This window comes from Microtus pennsylvanicus, chromosome 4 (genome assembly GCF_037038515.1).
Source record: "Microtus pennsylvanicus isolate mMicPen1 chromosome 4, mMicPen1.hap1, whole genome shotgun sequence".
Lineage (NCBI taxonomy): Eukaryota > Metazoa > Chordata > Mammalia > Rodentia > Cricetidae > Microtus > Microtus pennsylvanicus.
The window spans coordinates 122,466,174-122,481,567 of record NC_134582.1 but is presented as its reverse complement, the minus strand read 5'-3'; the positions used below and the strand labels follow the sequence as shown (position 1 = coordinate 122,481,567).

At 44.3% G+C, this 15,394-nt stretch overlaps 1 protein-coding gene across 5 annotated transcripts in view; it reads left to right on the top strand.

Annotated features, from left to right (window-relative positions):
• The window catches only part of Prkcq (protein kinase C theta), a 135,089-nt gene that overhangs the window by 70,751 nt on the left and 48,944 nt on the right, over positions 1–15,394 (top strand). For all 5 annotated transcript variants that reach the window (XM_075970339.1, XM_075970341.1, XM_075970338.1 and 2 more), the window contains 5 exons: positions 727–856; positions 5,118–5,227; positions 5,939–6,056; positions 6,935–7,107; positions 11,379–11,552. In XM_075970339.1, the coding sequence (XP_075826454.1) occupies positions 727–856; positions 5,118–5,227; positions 5,939–6,056; positions 6,935–7,107; positions 11,379–11,552 (705 nt within the window). The remainder of the gene's footprint in view (positions 1–726; positions 857–5,117; positions 5,228–5,938; positions 6,057–6,934; positions 7,108–11,378; positions 11,553–15,394) is intronic.

Here is a 15,394-nt window from a genome sequence, read left to right as displayed (position 1 = left end):
GTAGCGTACTTGCCTAGCATGTGAGAGGAAGCCCTTGCTTCAGTGCCACAAGAATCAACAAAGTCATCTAAAGGATAGACAAGTAAAATCATTTTAATCATATATTTAATTGAGCCAAGTCTATTACTATTTCAATATGTAATCAATATAAAATATTTTTCACTACTTGTCCTGACCAAGTCCTCAAATCCTACTGTGCAGTTTGCTCATGGTTCTCAATTCTAGCTCTTCACCCTACAGGTGTTCATTAACCCTGTGTGGTTACTTGGTTCTCCTACCCAAAAATCAGATAAGGAGTCTCCAGTTGTCATATCTGAGGCCATTGGGTCACCTCTCAACATTCAGGTGTTCCTCCATTTTGACCTAATGTTCTTTAACAGCATCGTGCAGTACCAAATGCATGTTTCCTTAGCTCCTATTTGAAAAAAGGGTCCATATCCCCTCTTCCTGACATGGTCGCCCCATCTGTCAAGATAGCCGCCTCAGACATCAGCTATGAGCCTCCTGGTGCTTGGTACCTGCTTTGACACATGATGCCACATGTGCCCTCACCTGGAAGAGCTGCAGGTTCCTTCAGGTACCTCAGGAAGGTGGTAGGCAGTCTGATGGCTAAATGCCCCTTGCCACACGTTTTCATTACCATCGCTGTGAGCCGTACATCTAGGAGATTATGGGAAGTTGAGACCTAGGGACACACGTGCAGTCAGGTCTCCATCATTCTTTCAGTTCCACAAGGAGCGATTCAAGATCGACATGCCGCACAGATTCAAAGTCTACAACTACAAGAGCCCGACCTTCTGCGAGCATTGCGGGACCCTGCTGTGGGGGCTGGCGAGGCAAGGTCTCAAGTGTGATGGTGAGTGCCGAGGGGTGGGTGTGGGTCCTGCGCATAGCCTGATGCCGCCCGTGCATCATGGAGGGAAAACGAGAGGCTCGAGAGTGATGACCTCTGTCCCCATCTTTGTGTGCTCACCAAGATGGATGCCGCCTCCATGAGACAGTAGATTTTTTTACCATCCTCCTGCCCTGCCATGTCTCCACCTTCATCCTGCCATGACTTCACATCCATGGGGAGTTCATAACTGCTCAAATTTAAAGTTTAGGCTCAGTAGCTTAGGGTCAAAATCAGGGTTCAACAGGTCAAGGTCAAAGCTCAATAGCTCAGAGTCAAGGTCAAAGATCATGACCCCATATTTCAATGTTATATTCAGTAGTCCTGGAGTGAAATGACAGCCTTTCTCTTTTGACTCTGCAAAGGACTCTCCACTCTGCCCCAATCTTAGATTCTGTGCTACCTCCATCTTAATTCTAGTAGATTGACTCGTGTGAAGCCCCTGCTCTCCTCTTTAGCATTGGTTAGTGAATTATTTCTGCTGCCTCATTAAGAAGTAAGCACGTGTGTCTCTTTGTGCAGTGAATGGCTCCGGTGATAGGAGCTCTGGGACTTTAGCTACAGAGTACATCATCAACTATGTCTGTGAACACCAAGGGCCCAGATGAGACAGGGTCACCACCCTAGGCCTTCCTCTGGGGTTTGGATTAGAGCAGAACTAAGATATAATGAGTATAGGTTATCTTTTTATTGTATTTATATACATGCTGCTACCATTCTCTGAATGTGGAGGTACTCAGGCCTACACTGAAAAGAGAACCAAGGCATTCTTGATCTAAAACTCTCACATTTAAAAAACCGAAATGCTACAACTAGGGGGTCACGAGGGCAAAAGTGTCTAATAAAGATCAGCAAAGCACCTGCCTTACCTGTGAGAGAGAAGGAGGAGGCGGGACAGTTTCTTAGCACATAAAAAGACCTTTCTGATGGTGAACTATTAAATATATTAGCCTTTTATTTTACTTTGCAGCATTTCTTATTTCTCTTCTCTTTGAAGAGCTGGAGATGGCCTTTAAAAAGTAGATCATCCTCTTCTGCCTCCCTTTTCTTGCCTCAGTACTGTCCATGTACCTGGGGGCCCTAAGTATGGCATCTTAACGGAGACAAGGAGAGGAGTTAGGTTTACCGATTATTAACACAGTAGTGACTGGCCAGTCAGAACTCACCTTAAGAATCCCTTGAAGAGCCCCAAAGTCCTGTTTGTGTCATTTCCTTCATATGACTGTTTATAAAGAAAACTTTGACATGTAGGCTTATGGAATATATTATTAATTCTTAGGTAACAATAATGTCCAAATATCCTAGCAGTAGAAACAGAAAGGCAAATGACCATCTCGCAGTCAGGTCTCACTTCCCGGGAACCCCGGTGCCTACTCGTTAAGACAGAATTGATCTTGACAGCATGATCGCAAAGCTTAGAACCTCCATGAAGGTTCCTTGGCATTGTTTCACACTGACATGCTTTGCTTTGCTCTAACATTCTTTCCTTCCCATTCCATCCCCTCCCCCTCTCCTGAGATCTGTATTTCATATACCCCCCCTTCCCTCTTCTCTTTTATTCCCTCTCCTTCCCCCATTTTCCCTCCCTCCCTCCCCTTTCCCATGTCAAGGTCCATTTTTGTTTGTCATATTCCTGTTTTCCCCACCAGGACTCACCCTTTCTTCTTGACTGTTCTAAGTTATCCTTCCTTGAGTTATCTTTAGTCCTCTCTCTTTGCCTTACCCTCTCCTTGCCTCATAGTCGTCTCCTTGAGTGCCCTGCCTCCCCAGCCTCTAAGCTGTCTTCTTTCCTTCTCCGTCATAATTCCCATGAAAATAGTCATCCGAAGGGACTGTTTGCGATCACCGAGGTCAAGTTTCCACCTGATAGGTTAGTAACAAAGACCCATGGTGTTATAAAGGGAAGGAAGGTCTCTTCCTGAGCATCAGAATCAAGCTTAGACCTGGCTACCGTTTTAAGGAGCAGAGTAAAACAAAAATCCCAATGTACCTAATTCTCAACTGGTGTCTTTCTTACATTTCTATACTCCCATCATGTGGGAAGCTGAGACAGGAGAATGTCTAGTTTAAAGCCAGCCTGGCCTGCATTGCAAGACACTGTCTCAACAGCAACAAAATAGAAGCTTTAAAACCCCCCGAACAAATCCAATGTAGTTATATCAACAAGGCAGAGTTTTTACTGCCAATATTAAAGTTTTTAAATATGCCTAAAAGATTTTACTTTAAATGAATTTTTATAGCAAATGGAATTTATTTGCATAGATAATGTTTTATTTATTTTATGATGAACTATCTAGAAGAATATGGACTATCTAAAAGGTGAAGGCTGCCACAATTTCATCTTGTTCTTTTAAAATTTAGTTTTATCTGAAATTGTGTATATGTGTCTGTGTGTATGTATGTCAGTGCATGTGAGTCCAAGTGTCCTTGGAGGTCAGAAGAGGGTATTGGATTCCCTGGAGCTGGAGTCATAGGAGGTTATGAACTGTATGACATAGGAGCTGGGAACTAAACTAGACCCTTTACAAGAGCAGTAAGTGCTCTTAGTCAGTGAGCCACCTTCCAGTCCCACCTAGATGTTTTAGTATATGATGATGTAATACATTATAATGATGAAAGAGAAGTTGTGCTTGCTGAACTGCAGTCACTGTGTGAAACTCTGTGCACGTGACTTGTTAATAAGCAGTGGAGACTAAGTTTGGGGTCTTAACTGCCTAATTCTACTAGTGCAATGCTTTAAGTACTTTGGTAGAAGCAAGTAACACCTGAGGTTAGTGTTCTTTTCGTCTGCTGGAGCTTAGAATCTGTATGCCAGTTTTTCTAGTGTAAAGTATAATGGTGATCTTTCAAAAGGAAATTTTTCCAAAAGTGGTCTTTACATGGGCTCGCGAGGACACACAAGGACAAAAGAAGGGCCGCAAGGTCCTGGGATGGTGTTATCAGGACTTGTGAAGCAGGGTGCTTGTAGGGTGTAAGAGCTAGTAGTCTATGTAGACATCATTAGCCCTGTAGAGAGAGCCATCAGAAAGAGAGGGACACACAGAGAGAGGGAGGGAGGGAGGGGGGAGATTGTATATAGTACCAGAGATTCTACTCAGAAACCCTTGGGGATTTTTGTTCAAGCTCATGCAAGGTCAGCTGTGACCAGGAAACACTGTCCTCCCCACTCATGTATTAACCACTTGTCATTCTTTTTCTGTGGAAAAATTAAAAACTACATCTTATAAGATGTACAAAGTTGAAGGTGTGCTCTGTTCTCTGAGCCTCTTTCTGTTAACTATGCCGCAGATGTAAAGTTAAGACTTCAACTCGTATGTAAGAAATACCCTTTTCTTCATGACCTCGATATTAACTGAAGCACAATTCCAATAACCGTAGAGGTCCTCTGCCCTTCCTGTAATTGCACAATATCTGGGGGTGCATTTCTTGGGGGCCTGAAAACTGAGGCACAACCTCCATCCAACTGCCAGGCTGACATTGGCATCACCATCTAAAACCCCAGTGATGAAGTCTGTGACTTCCTTCCGATGGCTTCTGTGGAATATGGTCTGATTTCATCAAATCTGAGGTCAGTGCTTAGGTCCAGTCTCTCTAGAGTCACTACTATAACTTCTCCTGGCATCGCAATCCACCAAATTGCTTCCTTCACTCCTGGGTCCACAGTTGCCCTTCTAAAATGCCATTCAGACTCTGAGTTCTGTTCACAGGAGACTCAGCCATCCTGGATGCCCCCCCCCAGTAGCCAGGGCTCAGACCTACGCCCTCATTGCTTGGCCCCATCATCACTAGTCAGGAAGTTTATTAACAAAGAGGCCATGATCTTCTGGCCTCTTTCCTCCTGCCCACTCCTATCCCCTCACTTACACAAGTACCACCTCATCCCTATCCATTCCCCTTCTTCAAGCTGAGGCTGAAACTTAATCATCACCCCAAAGAGCAGAGAAACTCCACCAGTGCAGCTGGGAAAGGGGATACTTAGTCTCCAGACTGGAGTGGAAGGGCACCCTCTTCTCTCCTAATATTTTCTAGTCAATAGACCCATCCATAGATGGTTCAACAGAACCAATGTCAGCTTAGGGCTTCTATCCACAGTCCATCTCAGATGCAATGCCAACCACAGACTTTCTTGCCTAGAAATGAAACTGTAATGCTCCCTCAAGATGTCACTGTATAGCCCCCGGGGCCTTCTTTTCTTCCTCCTCACCGGCTGCGTTCTTCCTTTCAGCATGTGGTATGAACGTCCACCACCGATGCCAGACAAAGGTTGCCAACCTCTGTGGTATAAACCAGAAGCTAATGGCTGAAGCACTAGCAATGATTGAAAGCACCCAACAGGTGAAGCAGACAAGGGGCTGTTGAGATTCTCCCTGTGTCCACTCAACAAGGGCCCACTCAAGTACAGGATGTCCCAGGGTGTCCTTCTGAACACTTGCCTCTCTCTTTTCATCTTCCTGCCCATATTGCCACCTTTGAGAGGCTTACTGCCTTCATGCATCTGTGGGTCTATTTACAGTATCTTAAACTCTTCCTAGAATTCATTAAAATTATCGAGGATTTACTGCCAGCCATATATCTAAATATTAGAACTACCTACAAAGCTGGAGGAAAAGGATCTGCTTCCTGGAATTATCTTCAGAATTCTCCCAGGACACTTCTGCCTGGCCATTTACACCTTGTCAGAGGTTAAATTCCCACATCTTAGAACCAGTTCTCGTTGAGGCTTAGAATTACCTTCTATAGAAGCTTCTTCATCATTGACCTTCTTTCCTGCCCTTACTTGTTATGGAATGAGTTCACTTGTATGGAAGAGTCCAGCTAGTCCCCTTGAAGGGTGAAAAGAAACTAAGTTCCTACGGCTGATGCATTAAATGCTATAGATGCTTGCAAGGCAAAGAATCCTAAGGGAAGAAAAGCTTTGGCTGTCCAGCTCATTTAAAAGTCTTAAATGTCCTTTGTCCTGTGGACAAGCACAGCACACTTTCTGTGAGGGGGAGATGGTGGCAACTACAGGTGGTTGGGCTCGCTGACCCTGTTTTTATGGTGCAGGCTCGCTCCTTAAGAGACTCAGAACACATCTTCCGAGAAGGCCCAGTTGAAATCGGTCTCCCATGCTCCATCAAAAATGAAACCAGGCCACCGTGCATACCCACACCTGGGAAAAGAGGTAGCTATCACCGTGGTTGACTGTCAGTCAGTGCCAATCACTTGTTCTGATCAACCTGACCCTGTGTTCTCTGGATTTGAGTTTTTCATGATAAGCGTCCTTTTCCTCTATTTTAAGATTACAGATCCAATACAAACTTTGAAGTCCCTATTTTTTTTTCTCAGCTGAAAATACATTCATTTCTCATACAATACATCCTGATTGCAGTTTCTCCTCCTTCTACTCCTCTTTTTAAGAGTAAAACCAAAATGCTCCGAACTCAGAGTTCATTGTGAGGGGGTTGCTGGTGGGGGAGGGTGTGTCTAGAATGTCACTTCCTACCCATGTTAAATGGTTTTGCAGACATTAATCTTCTGTAAAGCAAGATGAGGAGGGGGGCATCAGTGTTGTTCTACACCTTCGAGACTCTTCTATGAAGTTTCAAGACAGGAAGGAAAAGAGTCAGGCCCTCAGCCTTAACCTTTGCCTTGTGCCTACTACTTAAAAGAACTGCAAGGGAAAACACACCTGTGTGATTCTGGGAACTGAGTACTATCAGCAAACATTATAAAATATGTTCTTTGGACTTAGAAAATATTAAATAAGTTATATCTCTCTCTCTCTCTCTCTCTCTCTCTCTCTCTCTCTCTCTCTTCATACATAGCCTTTGATTGAGTCTAGCCTTTCTCAAGTTAGACCATTTCTCAGGCCATTGACTAGAAACAGAGGTATAATCCATACCCAAAATGGCAGATTTACAGACAGCTGGAGAAGAGTTAAACTGAATTAGACTGAATCTCAGAATGAGACATGAGAATAAAAAAAAAAAATGTATGGGTATCCTAAGTGACTACAGTAAACGTAGCCATTCCTGTTTAACAACTATTTGCCATTTACAGAACCCCAGGGAATTTCCTGGGAGTCCCCTTTGGATGGAATGGATAAAACAGACCACCCTCCGGACCATCCTCCTGAACCTGAAGTGAACATGCCAAGAGCTTCTCTGCAGCTGAAACTGAAGATTGATGACTTTGTCCTGCACAAAATGTTGGGGAAAGGGAGTTTTGGCAAGGTATGCTCTCAAGGACTCCAGACTAAATCTCCTAGTAGGTGATGCTAAATTCCTAGGACCAGACGGTGTGGGTGCATGCCAAGAGTGCACCCCCAATGTGTTGGGAACAAACAGAGAGCACACAGCATTAACTGGGAAGCTGAGTGATTCTGTGTTAATAGCAGCCTCTGTTTTCTGGCTATTTGGCCCCAACGCCATTTGCTTTAAGTCCACATACATCACATGCTCTTGAGTTTGACATCTTTGAGCACCAAAGAATCTAGAAAGTGGCCATGTTCATGCTGGTTCTGTTGTTGTTGTTTTTATTGCTTATTCCCAGTGCCTAGAGTATTGCCCAGTAGCTTCAGATGACCTTAATACCCATTTAAAGGCCCATCTCCAAACGTTTTCACACAGAAGTCCTAGGGCCAAGATTTCACCTTGGCTCATAAAGAGGAGAAGGGAGAAGACACAGCTCGGGCACTAACACTGTAGTTAGGGGAAGTCTTAGAAATGTACCTTGGGGAAAGTCCCTGTTCCCCACCCTTCTTGCCACTCACAGGGCAGGGATAGGGGAAATAACTTGCCTCTGTCAGTCATAGAGAGCAAGTACAGACTGAGGAAAGGAAAAATGAGAGAAAGGAGATGAAGAAAAAGCAGCCATCCTCAGGCCTGAGAGATAGTTGGTGAAGCACTTGAGTTGCAAGCTGAGGGGCCCGCGTTCAGTTTCCAGAACCCACATGCAAACATCAGGTTTGGCGTCAGGTGCTTGTCATCCAAGCACTGGAAGCAGAGAGACCAGAAGATCCCTTGGGCTTGCTGGCCAGCCAGCCTTGCCAGTTTAGTCTGCCCCAGGGAAACAAGAGACCCTGTCTCAACAACAGGAGACAGACAGCTCCTGAGGAACAGCATGTGAGGCTGACCTCTAGACTCCCCTGTCACGCTCCGCAGTGCATGCAAACTTGTGGACACAAAGAAAATTCAGTCATTGGTGACAACAGAAAATTTCCAACTTAATGACTATAAAGGGGGACATGATAAAATGTAGGCATTTGGGTATCTTCGACATTACGGATATGTAATTTATTACTACGGTTCCTAGCTATTTTTAAAGCATTAAACAGAACTCCTAGGAAAATTTTAACCAAGGACCACTCTCCCATGACTGCGGGAATCCAAAGCCAGCTAAGCACCTGCTGACCAGATTTTGGCAGCAGCGTCTCCCCAGTGTATTTAACAGTAAACAGGTTCAAGTGTACTGGAGTCTCCACCATGGCTGAGTCATACTGTGTTCCGGCATGTTTGCATTTGAACGCTAATGTGTTTTCTTCTCACAAAACCTACTCTACCCTGAAAGCAGTAGCTGGGATCCATGAACTCTTTTCAGTTCCACAATAATGCAGACCACAAGGGTTCTTTCAGTGTTAATATGAGTGCAATAGGCAATTTTACAGCCTATCTTTATTATCATTTAGCAGCAATTAATGCACAATTATAACCTGATACAAAAATTGAAAGGCCATTATGTAGAAGGCAATTGCCTTCTTGGCTCTTAGTTTATGGCTGGTTTTAGGACGGGGTGCTAAAAGAAACAATTACCAACAGAGGACTTTTGTTAATGAAATGTTTATCTCTTTTTGTTCCCTTGTGGATCTCTACATTTGAACAAAGTTAATAAGCTAAACATACATGTCTTGGCAAGTATCCCTGGGGACATCCTGGGCTCTCTCTAGGTACCTCCCTACTCTGCAGAATGCATGGTGCCGCTTTGCCCTGAGATGCCAGACCCTGCACACTGAGAAGGCAGAACCCCAGCTGACCCATCTCTCTTAGAATACTAAGAGTTCTCAAGAGCTCGCATTTCATTATTTTTCTGACTCTCTGTGGAAAACATGGCTTCTAACCAAAACGGTAGTCTGCTATGGTTTCCAATCTGCTTTTAAGCTAGTGCTAACCAATTACATATTTTCTGGCGATATCAACACCATGTATGAGTCTGAGTTCTCATCCAAGCTCCAATCACTCTACCAAGTGATCGGTCAGAGACAACTGTGCATCTCTTTTTTAAAACAAAACAAACAAAAAACCCCCAAGGTTTCATGCTGTCCAGGCTGATCTCAAATTCACCGCACAGCAGAAGAATGACCTTGAACTCCTAATCTTTCTGCTTCCACCTCTGCAATGCTGAGATTACAAAATTGCAGGCCATGCCTGGTTTTTTGCAGTGCTGAGGGTCGAACCCAGGGCTCTCTGCATGCTAAGTAAGCAATCATGTTACCAACTGGTCTACATTCCCAGCACTGCACGCATAGTATCATTTTATTAAACCTAGACCCTTGCATTTTCAGTTCGGCTCCATTGCATTTTCAGTGGCACCATTGCATTTTCAGTTCGGCTCCATTGCATTTTCAGTTCAGCTCCATTGCATTTTCAGTTCGGCACCATTGCATTTTCAGTGGCTCCATTGCATTTTCAGTGGCTCCATTGCATTTTCAGTTCAGCACCATTGCATCCAGTTCGGCACCATTGCATTTTCAGTTCAGCTCCATTGCGTTTTCAGTTCAGCACCATTGCATTTTCAGTTCGGCACCATTGATTTTGACATTTTCTAAAAGTCAGTAAAAGAAATAAAATGTTAAGAGTTTTTGTAGCTCCCAGGGCTTGGGAGATGGCGCAGTGTTTAAGAATAGGTATTGCTCATACAAATGACTGGCATTCAGTTCCTGGCACCTATGTCTGGCACTCACTACTGCCTGTAATTCCAGGCCCAGAGCCTCTGGAGGCCTCTTCTGGGCTCCTTGGGCACTTGCAACACACACACACACACACACACACACACACTCATCCACACCACACATTAACAAACAAAAATGCAATGGTGCCACTGAATATGCAAGGGTCCAGGTTTAATAAAATGATACTATGCGTGCAGTGCTGGGAATGTAGACCAGTTGGTAACATGATTGCTTACTTAGCATGCAGAAAATCCTGGGTTCGATCCTCAGCACTGCAAAAAAACAGGCATGGCCTGCAACCTTGTAATCTCAGCATTGCAGAGGTGGAAGCAGAAAGATTAGGAGTTCAAGTTCATGTGACATCACAGTTTTAAAATAATACAAAAGCTTTTATGACTTTTATTTGGAAAGCATTTTACAGCTGCTGAATCACTCCACTCTGTCATGGCTCACTTGGGGTTACCGTAGTCCTGGGAATCAGTGAATAAGGAAGCCCCACACCCAACCCTACACACCTTTAAAGCTGGGAAACAAAAGCCCAAAGAGGTCAATGGCTTTCTTACATGCTCAGAGCTATATAAATGGCGTGTCCTTTCAACTGCCAAGAGTCCTCTCCTGTCTGCTTCACAAGTCTAAAATGGTTTACACTCTCCGTTATATGGCATCTGGTGTCTGGTAACATCTGAGACAGGAAATGAAATGGGAAAATAAACTCTGGGGTTAGATCGTCCCCAAAGTAATTCCATGAATTTGATCAAGTTATACTTATCAATTACATTATCTTTAGTATCAATATCATTAATACCTATCCTGCAGTGTTCAGAACTAGGAGTTGTTCTGAGTCCTATTGTGTAGCTCAGGACTCACCATGTAGCCAAAGATGACCTTTAACTTCTGATTTCCCCACCCTTCCTTCACCCCCCAAATGCTAAGATTAAAGACACACACCATATTTGGTCTCTGAAGTGCTTCTTGCATGCTAGGCAAGCACTCTACTGGTCGAGCTACAATCCAGCTTCACGATTCTCATGCGTTAGAATAACCTTCCAAGCTGAACTGTGGTGGTACATGCTTTTAATCCCAGCACTTAGAAGGCAGAGACAGGTGGATCTAGGTGTTCGAGGCCAGGCTAGTTTACAGAGCTAGTTCCAGGACAGTCAAGGCTACGTAAAGAGAAACGCTGTCTCAAAAAAAACAAAATAATAATAAAAATAATCACCGCCAAATGCATAGCAGTTTTGTGAAACCTTTGGAAAGGTAGGATGATCTGAAACTTTTAAGTGACGCCCTAAACAGTTAGACACTATCCAGGACAGGAACTGAGTATGCATTAATAAGAACCTTCCAAATACATGAACAGTTTGTGAAATCCTTGCAAAGGTAAGATGATCTGAAACTCTGCAGTGCTATCCTAAACAGTTAGACACTATCCAGGACAGAGACCAGAGGCCTTTCTTTTTCCCACCTGGCACAGATCTCTCCTAAACCCTGGTTTGTCTTTTTTAATATGTGGAAATCCATATTCTGAAACCAAGTTGCTGTCTCGCTTCATTCTAGGTCTTCCTAGCAGAGTTCAAGAGAACCAATCAATTTTTCGCAATTAAAGCCCTAAAGAAGGATGTGGTGTTGATGGATGATGATGTCGAGTGTACCATGGTGGAGAAGAGAGTTCTGTCCTTGGCTTGGGAGCATCCGTTTCTCACACACATGTTCTGCACATTCCAGACCAAGGTATGCTTTTCTTATGCTGTAAGGGTTCTATCGGGTTCCTTTTCTCTGCCAATTAAAGAATTAAAATGTGTGGAAAGTCCAGAGATCAACAGGAAGCAGCAGAGGAATCTCAAACCCAGTAGGCAGAATCATCAGTTGAACAACGGCTTTCCCTGAGGTTGATCAAACACAGACATGCCACAGACACACAGAGAAAAAGACCCTCCGCAAAGCAGAAGCGGACTGGGAACTTGAAAATCCAGACTCTTTTCAGGGCCTGGAGATTTTTAAGTCTCCAAAGGGTTTTCCTCCCCTGATTTAGGGTTAGTTTGTTTATTGTATAAACTGTTATGCAAACACGTCTTGATGGAGCCTTGAACTTGGTGAGTCAGTCCATCAGCAGGGTACCGGCAAGCGGGAGAAAAAGCCCACAAGACCTTTGCTTTAAACTTCTGGGCTTTTGTCTCAGGTCAGGAAGTTGAGGAAGAGGCCAGCCATCTTGGAAGGTCACGACCTTTAGTACCTAGCAGTGGCTCCTCTCCCTGGCTGTCTGCCTACCAGGGCATCTGTATAACTCCACTTTCTGCTTAGACTCACTTTCTCTCCCTTTGTTTGCCAAGTGCTGCCCCTCGGGTGGCTCCCACATGCAGAGAAATGGGGCAGTGTCTTCACATTGTTCTCACCTTTCAGTCTGGCCTCCTTATGTCCGTCTCAGAAAGTTTCATTGCTTCTAAGCACCATGGAAGCATGACTTGAATTATAAAGGTTGTGTGTGGGGAGAGACACCTGCTGCCAGGTCTGTCTCTATGCACATCATTTGTTTTGATTTAATCTGTTATAAGAACAAGGCTCCTACATGATGTTCCACTCTTTAATCTACTGTACATGTATTTAAAGGTGCAAAAAGAAGGGAAAACAGATAAAAACTAATAATCACTATTGAATGAAGTAAGGAGATTTACACCCTGGCAATGCTGAAGCATGCATGAGCAGCCCTTATATGGCGGGTCTGTTGAACTTGTCCATATTGGGTTTCATGATCTAAGTTGATGAGGACAACCGACCAGGTCTCTTCCTCAAGAGGGCACCAGATCTCACAAAGACTATCAGAAAAGGTGGGGTGTTAGTATGAGTTTGTGGGTGAGAGAGGTGGAACAAGGTGGACACTGGCCCCTCCCTTATGCTGGCTTTCTCAGAAGTTGCTCCCATTCCTAGGAAACTCTGCCCCCATCACCTTTTCTCTTATGGACCAAACCTCAGTTGTGTTTTTCGGACTCATAGCATTCTAGAGAATTTGGAAGGCTCTCAAAGATTTATAATCCTACCCTGGATAGACTCACCATTAACACTCTAAAGCCTATCATTCTAGACTTTTCCTCACCCCCATGAGCTCCTTCAGAGAAGTAACAATCCACTGTAAATACCCACCAGTCTATAACCTCCATTTTTAACATCTTGTTGTATTCATTTCCTCGGATATGTGAATATTGTTCAACATATCCAGACTAAAATGAAGACTTACTGAACAGACCTACGTCTGAAGCACTGTGGGGCCTACTGGCCCCAAAGCATCCCCTACTTTATAAGACAGTGCTGATACTGTTACCAGGGAAATTGGGCCTTCCTTTTGGAGTTCTTAGTCTCATTAATAAAAGAATTTTAAAAGAACTCAGAAAACAGCCCAAGGACCAGTTTAATCGTCTTTGGAAGAAGAACAACAAGGCAGGCAAGCTGTAAATTTTAGCAGTTGCCTGTAGAAGGGAGATGGAGAAGAAGAGAGGAAATCATGCAGGAATAAGAGATAGTTTATTCTAAAACCAAATTTGAGTGACTGTGGCCCAGGAAACAAAGAGCCAGGTTAATATTCCCAACAAAGAAGCAAATTCATGGAGCTTTATAGTAGCAGAACAAAGAAAATCATCAAGACATTTCTTTTAAAATACATTGATTGAAACAATAGAGAGGTAATTACAGCAAAATGGAAGGGGGTGTGGAATGTCTCCTATAGGCCTCAAATGCTATCAGACAGCATCCTCTGCCCTCCCATTGGTGGAGAACAGGGTTTTGTGAAGTTAATGCATTTGCAAAGGCTTATATCTATTTGTAGAATGTTAGGTCTGATACACAGGTGGGGAAGCAAGGGTTCTTAGGAAGCTAGAGACAGTTCCAAAGATGTTTTAATTAGGCTGTCAGATCAGCAACACGCCAAACTCTTCATAGCCACTGAAGTTTTTTTGTTGTTTTGTTTGTTAGTAATTTAGCTATGAAGGTCAGCAAGCAGACACATGGTAGGAGGGGCCAGGCCTCAGGGAATGAGTGAGAAATGCCCAGGGAAATCATTATGACAGGGTCTGAAAGAATAAGAGAAGGAAGAAGGGAAACAATGTTTTTCTGAGTTAAGACTAAGGAAAGGGATCAGGCTCAGCAGTGACAGGAGCCAGAAGGCCTGCAGGCTGTTCCAGAAGGGCCCCTCTGAAAGGAAAAGGCAGTCATCGGCCCTGCCCACTCCCCAGATTAGCTTCTTGGTGAATCAGACTTCTGGGGGTGTAGGTCTCCCTCCTGATCAGGTGATCAATAACAGAGACAGTCAGATTAACTCTCAAAAATAAAACAATATTATATGATGCTTTGGGTAGTCAGAAGGTCAGTTCTCCACCCAGGCCCAGAGGTAGGACCTAGATTCCAGTCCTCTGACCAGGAGGAAAGAGCTTTCCCTTAGTGAACCCCAATAAAGCCTGCAGGCCTCCACCTTTTCATATGATGATCTAAATCCTAAGAAGGTGCCTTACTTTCTAGCACCGGGGAGGCAGGAGGTGGAGTCCAAAGTCAAGCATGCTGCAGGCATCCTCAATGCCTCAAAGCTGATAACGCAGCCTAGCTACCTGACTGCAGCTCCAAGCTTGTAATACTAAATCAGAATACAGATCTGAAGTGGCAGATCCGGAAGAAACCGGATATTAGAACCTGAACTACAGAAAGGACAGGAAGTTGGGCCTGGCAGCTATGGGGGTGCGGAAAGTTTGAAGGGGAAATGATAAGGCTCTAAAGCAGTGGTTCTCAACCTTCCTAATGCCGGGTGACCTCTAACACAGTTCCTCGTGTTGTGGTGACCTCGAACCTTAAAATTATTTTCGCGGCTACTTCACAACTGTAATTTTGCTCCCTTTATGAAACATAATGTAAATACCTGATATGCGGGATTTCTAATACGCGGCCCCTGTGCAAGGTCATTTGGCCCCCAAAGAGAATAAGGACTTATGATCTAAGGGAAAGTAACTTTGCTTGATGCAGCAAGAAGGAGGGTGAGATTCCTGATAGTGAGTGGTAGAAATTTCCTAACAGCATCTTCCTGTTTGTCTGGGTGATGTAGGTATGTTACCCGAAATCAGAGCCACAGACTCTGGCCCTCTCTCCCAGGGGAAGCCCCAGACTGCTGTCTACCCTGGGAGTGTTGTCATCACACTTTTCCTCTTGCGTTTTTCTTCTGAAAAGTGCGTGTGTGCGCGCATGCGTGTGTGTGTGTGTGTGTGTGTGTGCGCGCGCGCATGCGTGTGTGTGTGCGCGCGCGCACGTGTGTGTATCATATGCACATGTGTGTGGCTTATGTACATGTATGTGTAGGTGTGTGCAGATGCCAATGCTCCTGGGTACGTGTGGAGGACAGAGGAGGCTGTTTGGTATACTGTTCTTTCACCCTCTGCCCTATTTCCTCAGAACAGGGTCTCTCACTGAATCTGGAGCTAGTTTGTCTCTGCAATCCTCTGGTCTCTGCCCCACCAGTCCTCAGAACAGGATTGACTTTTACATACGTGCCGGGGATTTGAACTCAGGTCCTCAGACTTTGCAACAAGCCTTCTTATCCG